Genomic DNA, 21,690 nt, shown 5'->3' on the forward strand with positions numbered 1-21,690 from the left:
TAAATAGCCATCCACCCAACAACTTAAACTAAAAATAGCCGGTTGAGATATAATATATGTGTAATTTATGTATTATATGTGTATAGTTGTGTATAATCAATGTATAATTTATGTATATGACTAAAACAAAGTAAGCAATAAATATGGCCGGCTATTTGTGTAAAAATCCCATAAAGAATCAGTCGTGTAAAATCTATGCAATGGAGGGAGTATGGATTATTAAATTGGATTTCTCAAAGCTAAAAAAACACTTCTCAAAGCTATTCATAAACTATATTTACTAGTTATTGACATCGAACTAGTATAATGTTAAAGAATGTAGCTTACACCATAAAAGCAAAAGGAGAGTTAATATTCATTAAAAATTGAATCATGTGAATATTTAAGAAATAAATTAAATAAAAACATACGAAGGGCTCATTATTCAACTACTATTAGAAAATAGCATAAAAATATTGTTAGTTCATTATTTCTATATAAAGAGATTAGTAACTCATATTGACTAAAGATAATAATGATCTAGCTAACAAAAATAAGCAAATAATATTATAGATAACTTGTCTCCGAATTTAGAGGGGCCGGATAAAAAACCTTAAAAATTTGAATCCATAGAGTTTAAATTCTGGATCCGCATCAACTCATATATCAATATTGTGTTTGAAGTGATACTCCAAAAGGTTTGTCTACTGTTTTCATAGTATAAATGTCTAATTTGTTTTAGGGAAACTGTTCCAGTTTGTCTTAATATTATTCGAAATTACTCAATTTTATCCCACGTTAGACTTTTGATTCATTTATACCCTTTTTGTATTTACCCCTCAACTTTTGATCGTGAGACATTTTTTTTTTATTTTTTTTTGTAACGAAAGGGTAAAATTAAATTAAGAATTTAATGGATATGCATGGTAAGATTGTTAATTTCAAATGGCTCAAAGACATACTTTCCCCTGGTTAAACAAAAGGTGTGATATTCCCGACATTTTAGACAAAAATAACAATTTTTGCTTTGAACTTTGTGAGTGTTTACCCTCGGATAACAATTGAATTTATAAATGATTATAAGGATATATGGATTAATTTGACACAAAGCGATAGATTGAACTATAAGTAAAGCAAACACTAATAAAGTAAATTCAAACCGTGTGACTTGAATAGTTATAGCCTTGAGAAATAGACCTCACTCGACTGAATATGATCCAAATGATATCAAATACAGAAGAACAATAGCTTGCAGAAAGAAAAATAATATTATAATACTTTTAGGATGCGTCTTACAATGTGTTTTACAAATAATCAGACCCCATTTATATAGTCAGGGAGTCCCACTTTAGGTACAACTCTATATAAGGTAAAAAAACCTCATGATTTGCTAATTAAGCAGTTTCATTGATATGTGCCGAGATTCCAGTCGTGATGCGCGACCGGTTACGGATATTTCGGCTTTCCGTTATTCTGGTTCGACGATGTTCTTTCGAGCTAATTCGGGGTCGGAGTCAGTTCTGGGGTCACGAACTCGGTAACCTTTGAAGGCGCATGTTCTAACCTCATACCTAGGTTCGATGGAATCCAAGGTCGATCTTCAACCCATTATATTTTTGTTCGGACCCGTCATGCAATAGATGAGCCCGGTCTCGACCGTATATAGATAGTCCCCTTATTTTTTTGGAGTGTAAACGATGAGAAACGATATGAGCCCCTGATCCTGATCTCGATACTTCGCTTCAGAAATGACAAAAATAGACGAAATGTCTCGTCAATCACATCTTAATGGCATTAAATGTTCGTCAGTCACTGGTCGGCCACTACAGACTTTGAACCGTCATTTGAATACTATATATACTCCATCCTTCATCCATTTAAATTTTACGTTTAAGCCTCTTCTAATCTTATTTTTTTTAAAATCTTTGCATTCCCTAACACTTGTACCAGATTTCTTGAGGTTTTTGCAAGAATCTTCGCTTGTCTTCGTTCCAAAATATTAGCGTAACCTCTTAACTTCCTCTTCTACATCTATATTCAGAAAAATGGCGAAAACGTTTAAGACAGTTCCACAAAAAGAAACTGCCTCTTCATCACGGCCGGCCGGCGAGGAGATAGCGGTGGAACCTCACCCTTAAGTGTTTGTTCTTAGTGGGTGCTCGACCGGTGCTGATTTTAAGATTGAAAAGACTTCATCGGTACCGGGTCTATACGAGCCGGTCTCGAGATATATATACTCAATCACCGACGGTCTCCTCTGCAAGGTCAAAGAGGATTGCAACTGGGTTGATAAACACGTGGTGGTGCCCACGCCTAAGGAAGCGATTACTACCCATGTGGAGGGTTTTTTAAGTGTTTACACTTATCCCTTTACGTTGGGCCCCTTGGACCCGGTCATCATCGCCTTCTGTAAGATGTACGAGGTGACCCTTGGTCAAATCCATCCCTCTTTCTGGAGGATAGTAATTCTCCTCCGCGTCTTCGTAAACAAAATCGAGGGATGTCTCTTCACCATCGATCATCTCATGTGCCTGTATATTCCCCGACACTATCGAGGGGGATTAATAAAGGTTGCCCCCGGGCTAGTAAGGCCTCATTCTCGAGTATAGACGAGGATCGGGACCGAAGCTAGTTGGGCCGATTCATTTGGGTGAAGACCTCAGATTTAATCTCGGCCGAGGACATGCCATTTCTCAAGAAATGGAACATGAAACGTAAGTATAACTTTGCGTTAAAGATTTCGTTTATTGTTTTTCTTTTTCCTCCCTTCTTATCGACGTTTTGTGGTGCAGCTGTTGCTCAAATGCCGAATGCAGTTCCTCGACTCAAGGAGTGGGTTGAGGACCTCGTGTCACAGAAATCCTATTCCGAGCGCGCGTGGCGTGAACTGTCGAAGGGACGGTGGGAAGCCCGTTCCTATGGTGAGTTTCCTTTTCCGATTTAATAATATTTGATTTTTTCTTCATGCCGTCGAGTTCTTATTAGTTATGTTTTCTTTTGCTGGTCTTCCAAAGGATGTTGCTATGAGGCCTCCATCTGGTGACGAGGATGTGCATCTCGAGTCCCCAGCTCTGAGGCGGCGTGATGAGAAGAAAATGAAGAGGGCCCCGAGCTCGGAAAAGAAGAAAACAAAAAGATGTCTGGTGCGTAAACCTAAGGGTAGCACCAGTGCTCGGGTGCCCTCTTCGGACTCACTCCACCGGCTCAAGGATGAATCAAAAGAAGAAGATGAGAACTCTGAACTGGTGGCCCGTGTGCGGTCAGGGCTCGAGGTACGAGGGCTCGCCGAACCGGTGAGAGATAAAACTGAATTACATCGACTCGGGGAGGTGGATGAGGGAGCTTTAGCCGAAGCTTCCGACCCAGAAGGAGGCGAGGCTTCTTTGCCTTGAGATAGGGAGGCCGATAAAGAGATCGTAGCTAGTTCTTCTCGGGCAGTGGATAGTGCTCCGAAGGGCATACCCGGAGTGATAGACCTCTCCGGTTCGCCATTATTTACTGAGTCTATGATCGCCGATGCTCAGGCGCTAAAAGAACGACCCAACGAAGAGTCACAAGGGGAGGTAGACTCCTTTCAAACCTTCTTTGATGGCGTAGACACTACCGCTACGGAGGACATCACCGGGTTGGGTGATATATCGGTGCCGAAGAAGAGTCCATCATCGAGGACAAGTGGACCTGCTTCGAGCCCGAAACTAGTCAACCGGTTCTTAGCCCCGAGTTTGAATCCTGACCGGAAGAGGTCAATCATTATGTCCATTTCAGAGGATGCCCGGGTTCTTTCTGACCCCGTGGGGGTGGCCAGTTACCTTCGGTGCTTGGTGACCGAGGAGGATCAGGCCAAGACGAATGAGGTGGAAGTGCCTTGTTTATTCAACAAATCCCAACATGCATTAAATCGGGTAACCTCATATACCTTCTAATAATTTCTAGTGTGTACTTAGATTATTTTGTAGATGATTGGAACTTCTTCTTCTATGTTTGTAGGCTTTGGTACTCCACCGTGAAACGTTTCTCTGATACCGGGAAGAACTGACTAGTACGAGGCCGAGATCCGAGGGCTCACTAAGAAAAGAGATGCTTACAAACTTCTCAGTGAGTAAAGAGAAGGGGAGGCTAAGGGCCTCCGAGCTGAGTTAGAGGTGGCTCAGAAAGAGCATTCCGACCTGGCGGAGCAGGTAAGAAGAATTTTTTAAGTTAGTGACAACGAATCGGTCACGGTGACCAACAGTCCGAACCCGCAGGTCTAGCAGAAGATCGATAAAATTGGACAACTTCGGTAAGAGGTAGATGCGGTAAAGGCTAAGGGCGAAGAATGGAAAAAGAATATGGACCGCCTGGCCTCAGAAAAGGAGACTTCCCGGGCCCAACTGGCTTTGGCTGAAGTCTAGCTCCGAGGTATACAGGAGAAGTCCTTGGTGCAGGCCAAGAAAATCGAGGAGCTCCAGTCCCAGTTGAATTCGGCTATCTCTGATCGAGAGAATCTTACCATAGAGCTCGAAGGGGCCAAGTCGGAGGCCAAAGTAGTTAAGGCCAATGCCGATGAGATGGTGACCGTTTATAAGGCCGATGCCGAGGCTGCTCAGGTTCGAGCAAAAGACATCACCGAGCATATTAAATGGCAATCTCGAAGGGAGGCCTTCGAGAAAATCCATGCTCGGGGTTTCGACCTATCAGCTGAGATCGAGAGCTCCAAGGAGCTCGAAGATGAGGCTAAAAGCTTGGCTTATCCCGAGAATGATAATGATTCCGAGGGTTTAAGCGAGTCCGAAGGTGGGGAAGATCCCGAGGGTGAAGACGTTGCCCCCGATGAGGACCAGGCCGCTTAGGCCTTTAGATGTTTTTGTTTTTTGTTTAATGCATTTTTGTTGAGGCCGTTCGGCCTTTGTAAAAATTATCATCGGGCTGTTTGGCCCTTGTAAAAAGAATTTTGTATAAATATATAAGGCTTTCTTTCCCTTTCACAACTTTTGAATTTTTCTCTTTGCTTTATTATTTATATTCACAAAGATCGAAATGCCTTAGCACGAAATAATTAGGTTATGTTCGAGATTCAAACAAATATTATTTTATTTTAAGACATTTTGGGGGTTCGGTGTTACCGAAAACTCCCTCCCAAAGTAAGTACACTATTAGAAATACAACATTTTCACGAAAATTTCCCACTGAAAAATTGTTAGTGGCAATTCCCACCAAAATTCAATGAGAAAAGTGAAATTTCTTTTTCACGAATAAAAAGTAACGTTTTCCATTGACTATCTGTGGGAACGCTTTTGCGCAAAAATGCGCGTAATTTAGTTCTCTCTGATTAGGTGGGAAAAGTCGTTTAAAAAATAATTATATAAAACTAAAAAAAATTCCAGGGTAAACAGTGAGAAAATAAAAATAAAAATATTTTCAAATATTCCCACAGATTCTGTGTGAACGAAAAAATTTGAATTTTGAATTTTTGTACTTTATGAAAAAGTTTTCCCACGGAAGTAGTGTGAAAGTTTTATTATTATTCACATAACCTTTTACTTTTATCTTAGTCTATTTCGTGTTTTCTCCCTCTGTCTCTCCACTCCAACGATAAATTGTTTACCTCACTCAATTTTCAGGTAAGTCTCTCTCTTTCACCCACTCCTTTTTCGATTTTGATCTTTCAAAACTTAGGGATTTTCTACTATTTCAAACCCTAGGTTTGAAAAAATTATTGTTGTTCTCTTGTGTATGTATAGTCTAATGAAACCTAAGTCTTTATTTATTTCGTCTTAGAAACAATGACTTTGTTAAAAGACAATCACTACAAAAATAATCTCATTTTGTGGAGATTTATTTGTGGGAGTTATAAGAACCCTCACTATAAGATTATTTTGTGGCATTTATTTTAACCCCGCTATATAATTCTTTTTGTGACGATTTTATTGTGGATGTCTTTTATAACCTTCGCGAATTGCATCAGATTGTGGGGGTTTCCAGAATACTAGAGTTCGATACAATTTGTGGTGTTTAATAACCCCCAAAATTTAGGATGTCAAACAAAAGCTTGAATTATAGAAAAATATCTTAGAGAGTAAATATTTTAGGACTACTATAATTAAGAGTGAATATACGCACTATAAGTTTAATCAGCATGTGAAGAGTGGAGTTGAGGTGAGACTAGACGAGATTGCGGTGCTAAAATGCTAATAATTTAATATCTATATATGGGTTCATTGTTCAAGAAAATGGAACAATAGATAAAAATGTTACTCATATAATTAAAATCGGATTGTTATAATGGAGAAGTATTATGTGATAGAAGGATATCTATCAAAGTAAAAAGTAAATTCTACATAATAGTTATAAGATCGATAATATTATATGGTAGTGAGTGTTAAGTCACTAAAATCCAATATATTCCAATATGAATGTTGGAGAGATACTAATCTTAAGATGCATGACAGTCAAACAAGATTAGATAAGAAAAAAATGATTGCATTCACTAAAAGTTGTCAGTAGCACATGTTGAGGATAAAATGAGAGGTGGCTTGAGATGGCTTAATAATGTCTTGTGTCAACCTACATACACTCTAATTCATAAGTGTAAAATTTAAAAAAATTTACATAAAATATGCACATGAATGCCTTATATTCATAATATTAGAAGTTTTGAATTTAAATAAATGATACTAGTAATTTTAAAATTTTGTTACATTTTATTTAATGACCTTTATAATAAATGTCGGAAAAAGATAATTTATCGACATTTGTTAGAAAATGTTACAAAAATATGAAATTTAATTAAAATGACAAAAATATTGTGACATTTGATTTAAACGTCACATAATTAGTAATAAAATAATATTTAGTTAGTGACATTTATAATAAATGTAAACAAAATACTACTTTTTTGTTCTTGGTAAAAAGAAAATTACTACTTACTAATTTTGAAAAGAGAGAAAAATATTTTTTGCAAAACTTCCCCCCAAAATTTCCCTCTGAAAATCTCCCCAGAAAAAATCCTTACTCCTAGCGATATCCCTCTCTCAGAAGTCATAACATTGTTCATTTCCCCTGCCCAATTTCTCTATCTCATTCTAATCCCTCCACCCCAACCGTGAACCTCAAACACCTTCAGGAATAGCAGTATGAATGTATTCTAGTGTACTGTCTTCTTGCTTAATTTTCTCTTTCCATCTCTTTGTATACTGACATTGACACACTGGAAATCACCATTTTTCTTTCTTTCTTGGTTGGATTCGAATTGTTCCCTCTTTCTAGAGTGTATTTTGATTTCATGGAGGAATTGAATCATGTTTAGAAGTATTCTAAGTTTAGAATTTCGAAGCATAATCTATGTTGTGATTTTATTGTGTGAGTGTAATATTGTGGTTATTTGATACAGATCTGTAAAATAAAAGTTGTGGGGTGTTATTGTACAATATATTGATATGGATATCACATTCACATATTATATATTATGCACTACGAGTGTTTGACAAAATACTTGAGAGAGCATTTTAGATACTTTGACCTTCCGTATTGTTTATTTATTTCCGAATATGAACTAAATTGATGAGGTTTCCTGAATTCTTATATGATTCAATGATGTGCAGGCCACCAACAAAGGTTTCTTCTAATCTCAAGGTTGCACAACTCATATGCTGCTCTATTAAGAAGGAAAGCTAACAATGCTTATTGTCTGTTGTTTCCTTCCACACATCCATTGTGAGTATCATTGCGCTTTATCTGTGAGAAATTTTAAGCTTAGTAATTTGTTCAATGAGAAGAATATGTTTCCTTCAATATTATTGGAATCAAGAAGTCATACTTCTTCTATGTTCTTTGTGTCCTGTACATGTGTGTGTCTGTTTGAGTTTGTATCTCGTTTTCTTTTTTCTTTTTCTCTTTCAGTATTATTTTTTCGACTAAAGATATTCACTGCTAAACAATATTTTTGGATTAAGTAAATTTTGATTTTGTGTTTGATAAACCATAAAGTTAATTTATTAGATTTCCATCTTTCTTTATAATAAGTCATTGTCCAAATAATCTAATTATAGGGCACTATTACTTTGATAATTTGTCACGATCCAATTTCTCCCTCCGTTTGGTATCGTGATGGCACCTAATCTTAGGGACTAGGTAAGCCTAACATTAATTGAAACAACATTATTTAATTAACATCTAACAAAATAAATAGAAATCTCTTACAATTCCCAAAACCGATAGTACAAGTCATAAGCTCTACAGAGTGTTTGCAAGAAAACTTCTAAATACAACTGTCTAGAGATAAGAATAAACAGTGCAAAACGAAAACTTGAAGGTGACTCCGAAACCTGCGAACGCAGCGGCAGGTTTACCTTGAGTCTCCGCAGCGACAGTCTACACAGCTAGCTAACGAACAAATGCCTGGGTTTGCACAAAAATAAAAATTATGCAGAAGAGTAGTATGAGCACACCACAGCGGTGCCCAGTAAGTATCAAGACTAACCTCGGTGAAGTAGTGACAAGGACTAGTCAAGGCACCCACTGGTCTAATAAACTGAACATGCATAAGTATAGGGATGACAGAACATGACATCTATCTAAGGACCCCGCGATATGGCTAACGACATAGCAACTGAAATAAGGAAGGAAAAACAGGAAGTAACAGCGGAACACCAGAATAAGACACAGAAGAATGAATGAAAACACAACCCAAATCCAAAAATCACAATACAGTAAAGGCAAGTAGTAACTCAGCAACTGTAATAGCTTTCACATCAGGTCTCAGCCAACAACCCCAATAAATTTGTCAAATCCTTCAAGTGTAAACTTTCACCCGTAAGTTTTTAAATTGAGATCTTTAGAATATAACCCTTTCCAATAAAAAATTAGTTTTGAAATATACTTCCTTCAAATAAATATCTTTCAAACATAGTTCTTTTAAGATAAAACCTTTCAAATATAAACTTTTCAAATAATTAGCCTTCAAACATAGTTCTTTCAAGATAAATACTTTTCAAGTATAACCCTTTCAAATAAATATCTTCAAACATAGTTCCTTTAAGATAAATACTTTTCAAGTAATATCCTTCGTGTATAAGTCACCATGTGACACCTAAGCATGGAAGATTAGCAACTCCAAAAACAGATATAACCACAGGAAAAATCTACCGGGATACCGTCCCGTAGTCCTGAATTAATTATGTAATACGGGGGGGGGGGGGGGGAGGGATCTTCTAGAATACGTCTGTAGTCCCAAAATAAATATGCAGTGCTGGAGGATCTCCCGGAATACGTCTGTAGTCCCAAAGTAAATGTGCAAGATATGAGGATCTCTCGGAAAACGTCTGTAGTCCCAATTTAAATATGCAGTACTGGGGGATCACCCGGAATGCGTCCGTAGTCCCAAAATAAATATGCAGTGCTGGGAGATCTCTTAGAATACGTATGTTATCCCAATTTAAATATGCAGCGCAAACAACAGAGATAACAACTATAACACGACAGAAACCTCATACATCACCACAACGAGTACAAAAGAAACAATGACAGAAATGCAAAGTACGACAATCAAATCAACTCAAAAATTTGAATTACAAGAACGGTAGAACTCATTCACAAGGACTAACCACAGTAAAGAATACTAGGCACAAGGAGAACAGCTTAACAGGGGAAAACAAAATAAAAATGTAGCAACGATTCCACAATATTCAAGTCAACAATAAGAAGCCAACACGAGTCAAATAGTTCCAAATAATGGCAAGTCAACTAAGATATAAGTTATCTAAACTCCTCTTGAGGTTGAGCAATTTCGAAAAATATTCAACAATTCAAGTAAGGATAAGCAGCGGAGGATAATCATAACTCCAATTAAGACTAAATAATTATAGGATAAGAAAATAATAATTTCAATTAAAGATAAGCAGTTATGAAAAATATAGCACGACGATAGAAGAGGTAAAATCTTTGGTTAAGTCGAATAAGAGTCAAATAGACAGTAAGAGTGAATCCTAAGCAATTATCTCTAATCAAAGCATGTAGAGGTGAAACTAGCAAATAGGAATTCAAACGTATCAAAAACAACATCATACACGGTGAATATAAGGACATAAGAACCCTAAAAGGCCAACTTTCCACAAATAAGTCCGAGCACGCGTCACCTCGCGTACACAGACTACAATCAACATAGATGACTCAAATCCTAAGGGGTAGTTCCCCCACACAAGGTTAGGTAAGATACTTACCTCGAATCAAGCTCAAACAATCGGTCACAATGCCTTTTCCACGAATATCCGGCTCCGAATGGCCCAAATCTAGCCAAACACAATTGCATAACATGAATACAACAATAATAGACTCATCTAATCAATAAAATTAATATTTTAACAAAAATTCCGAAATTCACCCTAAAACGTCGACCTGGGCCCACATCTCGGAATCGGATAAAAATCATAAAATACGAACACCGATTCACTCACGAGTCCAAGCATATAAGAATTACTCAAATCCGACCACAAATTCCCCTTCAAAACTCAAAATCTTATTGAAGAAGTTCTTCCAATTTTTCCCAATTTCAACCCCAAAAATCCGAAATTAAATGGAGAAACAACTATAGATTAATGCAATAAAACCAAATTCGAGTAAAAAAATCGTTACCCACAAGATTCCTCTGAAAATACCTCAAAGAATCGCCTTCTCCCGAGCTAAAAATAAAAAATGGAGTGAAAATGAACTAACCCTTGATTCCAACCCCTTTCTGCCCAGCGATTCTCGCACCTGCGACCATTTCTCGCACCTGCGCCTACCGCACCTGCGGTCTAATCAGTCGCACCAGCGGAAGTCACTAACTCCCACAGTCTCCGCACATGCGAGCCTTCTGCGTATCCGCGGGCATCGCAAATGCGGAACTTCCTCGCACCTGCAAGCCCAGGCCAACTTTCAATTCTCGCATCTGTGCTTCCATCTCCGCACGTGCGAGTCCGCTGATACGCACAAATTCTCCGCACCTGCGGAGACTGCCAAGTCCAGCTCTTCTCGCACCTGCGCCTCCATCTTCACACCTACACCGAAGGTCCGGAGGTGCGATTACACCAGAACTCAGACCTCTCCCAAAACCATGGAAATCATCCGCAACTCGTCCGAAAAACACCCGGGGTCCTCGGGACCCTGTCCAAACATACCAACAAATTCTATACCCTAACACGGACCCGCTCGAGGTCTCAAATCACATCAAACAATGTTGAAACTACGAATCGCACCATGAATCGAACTTATAAATTTTCAAATCTTTCAACTACTAAAACCCGCACCGAAACCTATCAAATCAACCCGGAATGACGTCAAATTTTGCAGAAAAGTCCCAAATAATATAACGAAGCTGTTCCAACTCTCGGAATCGCATTCCGACCCCGATATCAAAAAGTCCACTTCCGGTCCAAATATCCAAAAATTCAACTTTCGCCATTTCAAGCCTAAATCAGCTACACGCCTCGGATTTACAGTCCGGACACGCTCCTAAGTCCAAAATCACCCATCGGAGCTAATGGAACCGATGGAACTCCATTCCGGAGTCGTCTTCACATAGTTCCGACTACGGTCAAAAATCCTAACACTTAAGCTTCCGTTTTAGGGACTAAGTGTCCCAAATCACTCTGAAACATCCGGTAACCGAATTCAACCATGCACGCAAGTCAATACACATAATACGAAGCTATTCAGGGCCTTATGCCGCCGGACGGGATTTAAATTCTCAAAACGACCGACCGGGTCGTTACATCCTTCCCCTCTTAAACAAACGTTCGTACTCGAACGTGCTAAGAATCGCCTCGAAGTCTTCAATCACTAAAAGCACATATTCAATATACACCCGCGTGGGGACCCCACGTCACCCCAATCCACATAAGCCTAACGACATCATCCCAACTGTAATTTATCCTTTCTATCAACACCGATAAGCCTTAGAGTCAAAATTCTCACCTTCTATTTGTCTTCAAAAGACCCGATTCTAAATCCATAACCGATATCAGTCTTAACCAGCTGTAACAACTCATGCCTACACCCACAAGGTACGACCACACAATAAGACACACCACACATAGGCCCATAATAACATTTCTGATCATAATAGTTGCCCGTAATCAAAACCATCACCGGTAATTAGCCTCATATATGTTAGAACCCTGTTCAAATCTCCACAACACTGGAAACGATGCAAGAAACACGAAGACCTCTTAACTATACACCCGAATCAACAAGTCACAACTAACACCACCAGGTACACACCCCGTAAGCTAAAACTCAAGAAGCACCGAACAAAATTGACTGAATATGAAAAGAGAAACACAAAAGAAAACTACCAAACAAGCCCGACATGCACAACTCTCTATCAATACTAACCTACAAAACAATATAACAAGGAAATAATTAAAGCATATGAACAATCACAAGGGTCCCATCCTGATATAACTTCCACTGCGGTACTCAGCCTGGTTCAAACATATCAAATCACATGGAATCGCGAGGGTCTCACCCTCAACTCTAAATCATAAGTCGAATACACATCATACCAATGGAAATCTTCCACTAATTCAATTCTTCCAATAAATCACAACACTTACTAAACCCTCACCCTAGTAGAGTATCAAATCACAAATCGTAACCAATTTACTCAGGAATCACATCAAACTTGCCATAATGGACAACATGAATTCACTTCTAGTCTCGAAACTTTCGATAATGAATAGAAACAAACGATAGACATAGGCTACCACTCATAGAGTCTCCCAATAGGGGTAAACACCTAAACATAATACTAAGTCATGAACTCACCCATAGGTGGGACAACAAATAGGGGAACTCGCCCCGATAAGCAGAACCGAATCAAAATACGAATGGTGCCCCTCTGTAACAAATCAAAAGCATATTTGTATGACATCATCGGGTGCAGTGGCCTCAAGCCTATTATATGAAACACATCAACGGGTCGGGCCTTCCCCTCTTGGGCACCCTCTACTCGCCTGAATACTCCGCTGTGACACACCTGTCCAGAGTCTAGGACAATCTCTCACACTGTGGCTAGTATCTCCACACTCGAAGCAACCTCCCTGCTGACATGGCTATGGGAACTGTGCGGTACGGGTACTCTGAGACCCATGATCACCTGACACACTGTTTGAAGCCTGAAGTGCAAACCGAAGTGGATGACCCACAAAACCTCTACCATGTCATACCCTGCCTCCAAAATAAGAACCAGTAGGTCTCTCCGGTCTATGAGGCCTCCTCACCTCTCTGTCCTCTCTCTCCTGATCTCGTATGTACTCTCTCTCATGGCCCCGCATGTCCTCTACACGGTGAGCGATCCCTACCACCTGCTGAAACGAAACATCTGACTCTAACTCCCGATCCATACTGAATCGAATATCATGCCCGAGTCCCTCACTGAATCTACGGACAACTCTCTAACTGTGGCGACCAAAAATAGGTGCATGCCTGGCCAAATCACTAAATCTCACGGCATACTTTGACACTGACATAGTGCCCTGGCGCAGCTGCTCAACTCTGCGCTCCATGCATCTCGACGGGACTGCGGTACAAACTCTCTCGGGAACATCTCTGAAACCTGAACCCATGTAAGTGAAGCTAACTCGGCTGGGCTACCCATCTCATATGCCCGCCACCACTGATAAGCCGCTCTCTTAAGATGGAACGTAGTAAAAGCAACCCCACTCGTCTCAACAATATACATAGTGCGAAGGATGTTATGGCACTCCTCCAGAAAACCATGTGCACTCTCTGAAGCCAAACCGCTGAATGTAGGAGCTTGAACCTTGCAAATCTAAGCTGCCTTTCCTCGGATGCTGCTGCTCTGACCATAAGCTAAACTAGAACCATGGCCTGTGTTACCATGACACTTGGAACCTGACCACCGTGAACTCGCTACTCTGGAGTGTGGGCGGCGGGAGTTTGGGCTCCTCCCCCGGTCTGTGAAGTAACTGGTTCAACCAGAATATCCCCGCTTGAGCAAATATACCAAACATGCTGAGGAACTGTGCTAAAGTCTCCTGACGTCCGGGGGTAATAGCAGGTGCCTCCGGTACTTGACCCCAACTGGAACTACTGGCGGCTCCCCAACTGCTTCTCTGGTAGGTGCCCTAGCTGCGGCACGTGCTCCTCATCGGCCTCTGTCTCTGACCATAGCGGCATCTACTCCGGGGGTAATATCATCAGGAACCTCAGCTCGTGTCCTCACCATTTGTGAGAGAATGGAATGGTAAATTTCATACTTCAAGATCAATGAACTCATACGATAGGAATGAAGGAAGTGAAATTGTCCTAATAGTTCCGTAGCCTCTCGAAGATAAGTACAGACGTCTCCGTACTGATCCAGAAGACTCTACTAAACTCGCTTATGACTCGTAGCACATATGAACCCAGAGCTCTGATACCAACTGTCATGACCCAATTTTTCCCTCCGTTTGGTATCGTGATGGCACCTAGTCTTAGGGACTAGGTAAGCCTAACATTAATTGAAATAACATTATTTAATTAACATCTAACGAAATAAATGGAAATCTCTTATAATTCCTAAAACCGGTAGTACAATTCATAAGCTCTACAGAGTGTTTGCAAGAAAACTTCTAAATACAACTGTCCAGAGATAAGAATAAACAGTGCAAAACAAAAACTTGAAGGTGACTCCGAAACCTGCGAACGCAGCGGCAGGTTTATCTTGAGTTTTCGCAGCGACAGTCCACACAGCTAGCTAACGAACAAATACCTGGGTCTGCACAAAAACATAAATTGTGCAGAAGAGTAGCATGAGCACACCACAGCGGTACCCAGTAAGTATCAAGACTAACCTCGGTGAAGTAGTGACGAGGACTAGTCAAGACACCCACTGGTCTAATAAACTGAACAAGCATAAGTATAGGGATAACAGAACATGACATCTATCTAAGGACCCCGCGATATGGCTAACGACATAGTAACTGAAATAAGGAAGGAAAAACAGGAAGTAACAGCGGAACACCAGAATAAGACACAGAAGAATGAACGAAAACACAACCCAAATCGAAAAATCACAATACAGTAAAGGCAAGTAGTAACTCAGCAGCTGCAATAGTTTTCACATCAGGTCTCAGCTAACAACCCCAATAAATTTGTCAAATCCTTCAAGTGTAAACTTTCATCCATAAGTTTTTAAATTGAGGTCTTTAGAATATAATCCTTTCCATTAAGAAATTATTTTTGAGATATACTTCATTCAAATAAATATCTTTCAAACATAGTTCTTTCAAGATAAAACCTTTCAAATAATTAGCCTTCAAACATAGTTCTTTCAAGATAAATACTTTTCAAGTATAACCCTTTCAAATAAATATCTTTAAATATAGTTCCTTCAAGATAAATACTTTTCAAGTAATATCCTTCGAGTATAAGTCACCCGGTGACACCTAAGCATGGAAGATTAGCAGCTCCGAACACAGATATAACCACAGGAAAAATCTACCGGGATACCGCCCCGTAGTCCCGAATTAATTATGCAGTACGGGGAGGGGGGGATCTCCCAGAATACGTCCATAGTTCATAAATAAATATGCAGTGCTGGGGGATCTCTCGGAATACGTCCGTAGTCCCAAAGTAAATGTGCAAGACAGGGGGATCTCCCGGAATACGTCCGTAGTCCCAATTTAAATATACAGTGCTGGGGGATCACCCGGCATGCGTCCGTAGTCCCAAAATAAATATGCAGTGCTATGGGATCTCCTAGAATACGTCTGTAGTCCCAATTTAAATATACAGCGCAAACAACAGAGATAACATCTATAACACAACAGAAACCTCATACATCACCACAACGAGTACAAAAGAAACAATGACAGAAATGCAAAGTACGACAAGCAAATCAACTCAAGAATTTAAATTACAAGAACGGTAGAACTCATTCTCAAGGAATAACCACAGTAAAGAATACTAGGCACACGGAGAACAGCTTAACAAGGGAAAACAAAACAAAAATATAGCAACGATTCCACAATATTCAAGTCGACAATAAGAAGCCAACACGAGTCAAATAGTTCCAAATAATGGCAAGTCAACTAAGATATAGGTTATCTAAACTCCTTTTGAGGTTGAGCAATTACGAGAAATATTCAACAATTCAAATAAGGATAAGCAGCGGAAGATAATCATAACTCCAATTAAGACTAAACAATTATAGGATGAGAAAATAATAATTTCAATTAAAGATAAACAGTTATGAAAAATATAGCACGATGATAGAAGAGGTAAAATCTTTGGTTAAGTCGAATAAGGGTCAAATAGACAGTAAGAGTGAATCCTAAGCAATTATCTCTAATCAAAGCATGTAGAGGTGAAACTAGCAAATAGGAATTCAAACGTATCAAAAACAACATCATACACGGTGAATATAAGGACATAAGAACCCTAAAAGGCCAACTTTCCACAAATAAGTCCGAGCACGCACTCGTCACCTCGCGTACACAGACTACAATCAACATAGATGACTCAAATCCTAAGGAGTAGTTCCCCCACACAAGGTTAGGCAAGATACTTACCTCGAATCAAGCTCAAACAATCGGTCACAATACCTTTTCTACGAATATCCGGCTCCGAATGGCCCAAATCTAGCCAAACACAATTGCATAACATGAATACAACAATAATAGACTCATCTAATCAATGAAATCAATATTTTAACAAAAATTCCAAAATTCAACCTAAAAGGTCGACCCGGGCCCACATCTCGGAATCGTATAAAAATTACAAAATACGAACACCGATTCACTCACGAGTCCAAACATATAAGAATTACTCAAATCCGACCACAAATCTCCCTTCAAAATTCAAAATCTTTATTGAAGAAGTTCTTCCAATTTTTCCAATTTTAACCCCAAAAATTCGAAATTAAATGGAGAAACAACTATAGATTAATGCAATAAAACCAAATTCGAGTAAGAAATCGTTACCCACAGGATTCCTCTGAAAATCCCTCAAAGAATCGCCTTCTCCCGAGCTAAAAATAAAAAATGGAGTGAAAATGAACTAACCCTCGATTCCAACCCCTTTCTGCCCAGCGATCCTCGCACCTGCGCCTACCGCACCTGCGGTCTAACCAGTCGCACCTGCGGAAGTCACTAACTCCCATAGTCTCCGCACATGCGAGCCTTCTGCGCATCCGCGGGCATCGCAGATGCGGAACTTCCTCGCCCCTGTGACCCCAGGTCAACTCTCAATTCTCGCATCTGCGCTTCCATCTCCGCATGTGCGAGTCCGCTGATATGCACAAATTTTCCGCACCTGCGGAGACTGCCAAGTCCAACTCTTCTTGCACCTGCACCTCCATCTTCGCACCTGCGCCCAAGGTCCGTAGGTGCGATTACACCAGAACTCAGACCTCCCCCCAAACAATGGTAATCATCCGCAACTCGTCCGAAAAACACCCGGGGCCTTGGGGACCCTGTCCAAACATACCAACAAGTTCTATACCCTAACACGGACCGGCTCGAGGTCTCAAATCACATCAAACAACGTTGAAACTACGAATCTCACCATGAATCGAACTTATAAATTTTCAAATCTTTCAGCTTCTAAAACCCGTGCCGAAACCTATCAAATCAACCCAGAATGACGTCAAAGTTTGTAGGCAAGTCCCAAATAACATAACGGAGCTGTTCCAACTCTCGAAATCGCATTCCGACCCCGATATCAAAAAGTTCACTTCCGGTCCAAATCTCCAAAAATTCGACTTTCGCCATTTCAAGCCTAAATCAGCTACAGACCTCGGATTTACAGTCCGGACAAGCTCCTAAGTCCAAAATCACCCATCGGAGCTAATGGAACCGACGAAACTCTATTCCGGAGTCGTCTTCATATAGTTCCGACTACGGCCAAAAATCCTAAGACTTAAGCTTCCGTTTTAGGGACTAAGTGTCTCAAATCACTCTGAAACATCCGGTAACCGAATTCAACCATGCACGCAAGTCAATACACATAATACGAAGCTGCTCAGGGTCTTATATCGCCGGACGGGATTTAAATTCTCAATACGACCGGTCGGGTCGTTACATATTTTTATCCTTATGGTAATTGTGCAATCATCAGCTGAACATGTTTACAATTTATTCGGTTGAAATGTACTGATGGCTATGCTGGTTGATTAGCTGAAAAATAAGGTTGCGCACATGTGATTGGCATGTGTTCGTGTGATTTGGAGTCGCAATGAGAAGGTCTAGTGTGTGGCATCTTATGGTGTTCAAATTATGAGTTATTGATAAACTAAATTTTCATGATTTTTATTTTTATCAGTCAGTATTTTTTGTGTGCTTTACATTCTATTTAGTTATAATGTTAAGGTGATGCACATCCATTGAGGGATAAATGCTGCACCAGTACAAAGGTTTTAGGATTGGTGGGTTGGTATGATAGCAATGAGGGGTAAGTTATCTTCTTAACTCATTTTGTCAAGACATTTTTCAGAGAAAACTTTATATAACATGCCTCTTAAATAATAGGAAGCTACAATAATTGAATACCATTTGCAACATCGAATATCAGTTGCATAAAGTAGCAGAGAGTAATTTGTTTCATATTCTCTTGCAATTGTTATTCATACAGATACTGGCAGGATTCATACCTTAGAAGATTTGAGTAAGTTCCTCAAGATATAGATGATATATTGAAGTAAGCTAGTTGTATATAAATTTCATTTGTTATCATATACAAGAAAATTACTTCGTACTTTATCTCTCATGTTAATATTTTCAAATTCAGTGCAATGACGTTGCTACACCAAGTGCTCGAATTGTTGGTGAATGTGTACAAAAGTTTGCGAATTATTGTACTGGTATGATAGCATTGAGGTTTAAGTTATGCTCCTTAACTTGTTTCTTGACCAGGTATTCATTTCATAGAAAGCTTATTTTTACATAACAAATTTCTTGGATTACAGGAAGCTACAGTTATTGGAAGAACATTTGCAGCATCGAACACCAATTGCAGTTACAAAGAAATGGTAGCCTTCTACATTTTAACATCCCAGGTTATGTTAAGTAACCAAGAATAATTTATCTCATATTCCTTTACAGTTATTACTTATACAGATTATAGTGGAATTCATGCCTTAGAAAATTTGATCAAGTCCTTTAAGAAACGAGATACTGAAGTAAGCTGGTAGTATATAAGTTCAATTTTTTCGGTTAAAGTTTTGAGACTACTTTTGCTTCATTTACTTGAAGTTACTTAAGTCTCGTGTGTTTATACTTGCATAAATTTTCTTTAATAAAGTTTACTTTTATAATAATGGTATTTTTTTTACAGGATACTTTCAAACGAAAGCTTGGAGGAGTTCATTCAAAATCAGTCGATTGATGATAACTATGGAATACTTGTCACTAGTGATGTTAAAAGTCTCAAGTCTCAGATAAACTCTCTCTTAGCATCTGGTGCATTTTCTGTGCCCCGTTCTCCAGCATCTGATGATAACTAAAGACTAGTTTCTTGTATTAGTTTGTATTGGATGGTAGCTAGATGTTGAATATTGAATGCTGGATTTTTTGAGTTTTTGTTCTACTTTCTATTTAGTTGGATGTTGTTTATGAAATGGATTGAATTAGGTGTTGTTTATGAAATGAATTGGATTGCATGTTGGATTTGGTATTTGAATGCTTAATTGTATTTAGTCTTGTATTGTTGGTTGTACTTTCTGTTTGGCAGGTGCTGTAGTTCTAAAAATAAATTTGGCCATGAAAATATTTTTCGGATTTCCCACGGATTTCTCACCGACTCTGGGGAAATTTTGTGCATAGTTTTTCCAAAATTTTAATATTTCCCACTCATTTTTGTGGGAATGTTCAAATGTTTATTTCCAGGTTACGAATATTTTCCACTGTTTCCATGTGTAAAATAAAAAAAATCTAAATTATTTTTAATACATACCACAGATTCAGTGGGAAACTTAAGAAAATTAAATTATTATATTATCTTACTTTTCCCATGACGTTCGTGGGAAAATACACTATGTGACCCCACCAAGTTCTCCTGAAGCCTTCAGTGGGAAACTCCTTGGGATTTACCCACGAATGTCCTGGGAAACTATTTTTCCACCGGCCATATTCCCACTGAGCGTCTCCCCTGGGAATGTCGTGAGAATATTGAAATTTCACACAGATTTCCCACTGATTCTTCCGTCGGAAAAGTCTGTATTTCTAGTAGTGGTAGTTGAGATTATAGTTCGCCGAGGGTAGCCTTTAGAACCGGTTATGAAAATTTTCTTTTCGAAGGCCTTATTCATATTACGGGTCTCGGACGTCTCTGAGCCGTGTTAATATGGCCGTAGCCTTTTAGTTCAGGTGTCGCCCAGTGGGATTGTTTTCCCGAGTTATCCGGGCTTCCCTAAGATAATAGTCCCCAAGTGGGGATGGCCATGACCTTTAAAATATGGGGGTTGCCTAATAGGTCTTATGCCCCCAGGTCTAATAGCTTGGACCGTTCGAGTTTGTTTTCGGACGGCAGTCCCCGAGTGAGAGAGTAATTATTCGATCTCTGGTTAAAACGGCCCTTGGGCTTGTCACCTTTAGGGGATCGGAAGTAGGGAATTCTTTAAGAAATGTAAATAAGAAAATTTTAAAATATAATATGATTGCAAGGAACAAACGTCTCTTTATTATTGTGTAAAACAGTCATGCATGCGTACATGCTTTATGTTAGGGCTCGAGCAATCTATGCGGGCACGTTTTGTTTGACAGTTTGGCCCTTACAATAAATCCTAACTATCGAGACCCTTCCACCATGAAGTAATTTTCTTGCTAAAGTCGATATCTGAGGGTAATGCCCCCCTCCCCCCCCAGAATTCGAAGTTGATCATAGAGAGAAGCTTCGGATACTGTTAATGTGATATTCGACACCGATTCATGATCGGTCTTTGATTCTAAGTTATCACGATCCATTGTTGCCTCGTTAAAAACCTTGCCAAAAAACCCATTTAGGACAAAACCGGTTTAAGAAAAAAAGAGTGCAACTCGTGCTTTCAGACCTAAAACTTTGTACTGCTCCTTGTCGGTCACCTGCAAGTGTTAGTCCAAAATATAAATAAAAGGAAATGAACGGGGTCATACCTTAGCAGTAATATCATTTTAGGTGAGTTATATTCCAATTGCTCGGTAGTTATTCACCGTTCATCATTCCAAGCTTGTAAGATCCCTTTCCGGTGATTTCAACGACATGATACGGTCCTTCCCAGTTCGGTCCCAACTTTGCCTCGCTCGGGTTTTGGGTGTTCGGTGTGACCTTTCTTAGCACTAAGTCCCCGATGTTAAAGTATTGAAGGTTGGCCCTTCTGTTATAATATCTCTCGATCCGTTGCTTTTGGGCAGCCAACCGAACAAGGGCGGCTTCACGCCTTTCATCCAACAGTTCCAAGATTGTATTCATTGCCTCGTCATTTGATTCCTTTGTTGCATATAAGAATCTAATACTTGGCTCTCCGACTTCGATTGGTATTAAAGTTTCGGCGCCGTAAACCAATGAGAATGGGGTGGCCCCGGTACTGGACTTTAAGGTCGTACGGTATGCCCATAGGACTTCGGGTAGGATTTTTCCCCACTTTCCTTTGGCATCGGTTAACCTCTATTTGAGGTTTTGGAGTATGGTTTTGTTGGTCGATTCGGCTTGTCCGTTCCCACTAGGATGATAAGGTGTTGACAGGATTCGTTTGATCTTATGATCCTCGAGAAATTTGGT

The 21,690-nt window shown here is 39.5% G+C and overlaps 1 protein-coding gene across 3 annotated transcripts; it reads left to right on the top strand.

The window, feature by feature from the left end:
* Positions 1 to 6,907: 6,907 nt before the first annotated feature.
* Positions 6,908 to 19,608, top strand: LOC104108571 (uncharacterized). Of its 3 annotated transcripts, none has more exons than XM_009617641.4 (7): positions 6,908 to 7,107; positions 7,560 to 7,671; positions 18,306 to 18,387; positions 18,568 to 18,600; positions 18,724 to 18,796; positions 18,902 to 18,991; positions 19,270 to 19,608. In XM_009617641.4, exons 2-7 carry the CDS (start codon positions 7,635 to 7,637, stop codon positions 19,318 to 19,320), a joined length of 366 nt encoding a protein of 121 aa, XP_009615936.1. In that variant the 5' UTR covers positions 6,908 to 7,107; positions 7,560 to 7,634; the 3' UTR covers positions 19,321 to 19,608. The 3 variants fall into 3 exon arrangements, 2 of the variants coding, with proteins under 2 accessions (XP_009615936.1, XP_009615939.1); XM_009617644.4 differs by having other exon boundaries at positions 6,909 to 7,107; positions 18,902 to 18,964; XR_001971705.3 differs by lacking the exon at positions 19,270 to 19,608 and having other exon boundaries at positions 6,909 to 7,107; positions 18,568 to 18,633; positions 18,724 to 19,261.
* The last annotated feature ends 2,082 nt before the right edge of the window (positions 19,609 to 21,690 follow it).

The sequence above is a fragment of the Nicotiana tomentosiformis genome, chromosome 11 (assembly GCF_000390325.3).
Source record: "Nicotiana tomentosiformis chromosome 11, ASM39032v3, whole genome shotgun sequence".
NCBI classification, from domain to species: domain Eukaryota; kingdom Viridiplantae; phylum Streptophyta; class Magnoliopsida; order Solanales; family Solanaceae; genus Nicotiana; species Nicotiana tomentosiformis.

What these genes read in the sequence shown, in the direction of transcription:
- LOC104108571 (XM_009617641.4), top strand. Translation starts at nt 7,635, where the DNA reads ATGCTTATTGTCTGTTGTTTCCTTCCACACATCCATT. An exon ending in TTTCCTTCCACACATCCATT is followed by an intron (nt 7,672 to 18,305) that starts GTGAGTATCATT and finishes TATAATGTTAAG; the next exon opens with GTGATGCACATCCATTGAGG. An exon ending in GTTTGCGAATTATTGTACTG is followed by an intron (nt 18,797 to 18,901) that starts GTATGATAGCAT and finishes CTTGGATTACAG; the next exon opens with GAAGCTACAGTTATTGGAAG.